This window comes from Toxotes jaculatrix, chromosome 10 (genome assembly GCF_017976425.1).
Source record: "Toxotes jaculatrix isolate fToxJac2 chromosome 10, fToxJac2.pri, whole genome shotgun sequence".
Taxonomy (NCBI): domain Eukaryota; kingdom Metazoa; phylum Chordata; class Actinopteri; family Toxotidae; genus Toxotes; species Toxotes jaculatrix.
Genome location: NC_054403.1, coordinates 1,565,514 through 1,568,453, shown reverse-complemented (window position 1 = coordinate 1,568,453; position 2,940 = coordinate 1,565,514). Strand labels below are relative to the sequence as shown.

The window sequence follows — 2,940 nt, the reverse complement described above, 5'->3', positions numbered from 1 at the left end:
ATTATTAGCTGACTGGATGAATAGAACACAAGGGAGATTTGTTTGTGCAGATAGATGAGACCTTAATGTGTCGACTAACCCTTATTTTAAGATGCACACACACACTTTGTTCTGCAAGTAGTTATAGTTTGTTATGTCAGAGCAGCATCAGGTAAAACAATGAAGAATGATCAATACAGATCCTGATTTGCTGTAAGTTCTATATTCTCCATGAAGGTGTGTGTGTGTGTGTGTGTGTGTGTGTCCTCAGTGAAGTGTATCAGTCTCTGCAGTAGCTTCCAGCTGCAGCAGTCACTTCAGTTTCTGTTCAGTCTGACTGAGGGAGGTTTTTGTACGACGCTTTTTCACTGTGTGAACACATACTGACTGTTGATAGAGTGATAACTCTGACAGTAGTAAACTGCTGCATCTTCAGCCTGGACTCCACTGATGGTCAGAGTGAAGTCAGAGTTTGATCCACTGCCTGTAAAACGAGCTGGAATCCCTGATACTCGAGTGGAAGCACCAAAAAAAAGCTGTTTAGGTTTGTCTCCATCTCTCTGTTGGTACCAGACTAAATAGTGGTTTGGGTTGCTATAATAAACGTCCTGACTGGTTCTACAGCTGATGGTGACGGAGCCTCCCAGAGCAGAGCTCATTGCTCCAGGCTGAGTCACTGTGACCTGTCCTCTGGACTCTGAGGACACAGAGACACAAACATAAAGCAGCGTCAGCGTTTAGTCGGCTTCATTTCAGAGGGACAGATGTTGATAGAGGAGAGGAGTTTGATTCTCTGGACTTTACCTGTGAAGCAGCAGCAGAGGACAGTCCAGATGAGGACGGAAATCAAAGTCATGTTTTGGATCAGGAGGATTTCTGTGGCTTGTGTTGTCATGAAGGACAGCTGTCAGTCATCCAGTCTTCAAGTCTCAGGACTATAAACTCTCCCAGAGCACTGGAGCATGGTGCTGCTGATGCAAAATGGCTTTTTTTTTTTTTTACTGGCACAGTTTTGCATGAACAATAATTAATGTGAAGGGAAAAGTGAAAAAGTTTGTGGTATGAGGTTAAAAAAAATCTGGATTTAAAGGTTGTACAGTTTCATGCAGTTTTTATGTCTCCACCTCGGTGACAGCCAAGTCTGATGGCATTATCCTTTCAGGCTGTCCGTCTGCTGGAGTAAAGTTTAGGTCATTGCCCTCACATGTGAGGGACATGTCAACGGACATAATAAAGATGGAATAACTTCTTTATATTTGGTAACAGCATTATTAGACAAATATCTACTGTAGTTCATTTTTTCATTATTGTAAATTCAAATGTTATTAAAGAATGATCAGATAAAACAGGGTTCTGAGGGAATACTGTCAAATATTCAGCTTCTATGCCATAAGTCAGTACAAGATCAAGGGTGTGATTAAAACAGTGAGTCGGTTTGTTAACATTTTGAAAGAAGCCAATTGAGTCTGATTCTGAATTGAATATTAAAGTCACCCACTATAATTGTTTTATCCGTACAAAGCACTAAATCAGATAAAACTATAAACTATTTCTTGACAGTGATCTGTTGTGTGGACTTCACTGTCAGTCAGTTGTCTAAAATGTGTCTGTGTCTGTGCAGCTGTTGATTCAGATCAGTTCCTCTGCAGCTGAGGGAGGTTTTTGTACGACGTTGTATCACTGTGTGAACGGGAGGCTGTTACTCTGCTGACAGTAATAAACTCCTGCATCTTCAGTCTGGACTCTGCTGATGGTCAGAGTGAAGTCAGTTCCAGATCCACTTCCACTGAAATGATCTGAAACTCCAGACTGACGATTTGCAGCATGATAAATCAGGAGTTTAGGAGCTTCTCCAGGTTTCTGAAGGTACCAGTCCACCTCTCTGCCAGCATATGAACTTCCTCTCTGCTCCCAGCCGTTAAGAGGCAAGTGTTGAACTGATAAAACTGATAAGAATTCTATAAAAGACAGATGACTCTTTAAATTCTAGTAGCATAATAAATCAGGAGTTTTGGAGCTTCTCCAGGTTTTAGAAGGTACCAGTCTACCTCACTGCCAGCATTTGAACTGGTTTTACTTCTGATAGAGACAGTCTGACCTGGAACAACAGACTGAGACTGAGTCACAGTGATATCTGCTGACAGTGATAAACTCCTGCATCTTCAGCCTGGACTCTGCTGATGGTCAGAGTGAAGTCAGTCTGATGTGCTGTTGCACTAAATTGATCTGAAACTCCAGACTGACGATATGTAGTATCATAAATCAAGAGTATTGGAGCTTCCCCAGGTTTCTGAAGGTACCAGTTTACGTCATCACCTATAGATCTACTGGCTTTACATCTGATAGAGACAGTCTGACCTGGAACAACAGACAGAGATTCAGGAGACTGAGACACGGTGATATCACCTGATGAACCTGGAAAACATGAAAAAGAGGAGAAGGGTTATTGAGACAAATCCAGCTTGGAGAAAGACGATCAACATCCAAACACAAGAGGATCATTTCTTTAAGATGAACAATAGATGGAAGAAGGTCAGTGCTGCTTGTCCATTACAGCAGAACATGATTGTGTTTTCAGCAGAGAGTCTCACCCTGAACAAGCAGCCCCAGGGTGGCCAGCAGTAGAGTCAGACACATCATCATTGTGCTGCTGGCGTGTCAGTGGCTCTGAAAGGCCTGGACACACACTGATCAACACTGGCCTCTTAACAGCTGGGAGCAGAGAGTCAGTCACACAGAGTCAGTCAGCTGTAGCTGTCCTCAACATTTCATGCTGTTTCTGTCGATGAAAAATAATGTTCATTTCTGAAGAAGACCCAGGAGTAATTGGAATATATTCTGGTATATGACATGTTTTTGTGCTATATCTCATGTTTATAATGTTAGCATCAGTTACAGTCTGTTGAAGCACAGTATTTTTACGTGCTCTATTGTCTTGTGTTTAATATGATCCTCACATCA

General features: G+C 42.0%; 1 gene segment (V, D, J or C); it reads right to left on the bottom strand.

Annotated features, from left to right (window-relative positions):
* Positions 1 to 1,604: 1,604 nt before the first annotated feature.
* Positions 1,605 to 2,622, bottom strand: LOC121188725. The segment is given in 3 exon segments: positions 1,605 to 1,857; positions 2,288 to 2,394; positions 2,571 to 2,622. Coding segments are annotated over 3 exon segments (360 nt in total).
* Positions 2,623 to 2,940: the final 318 nt, after the last annotated feature.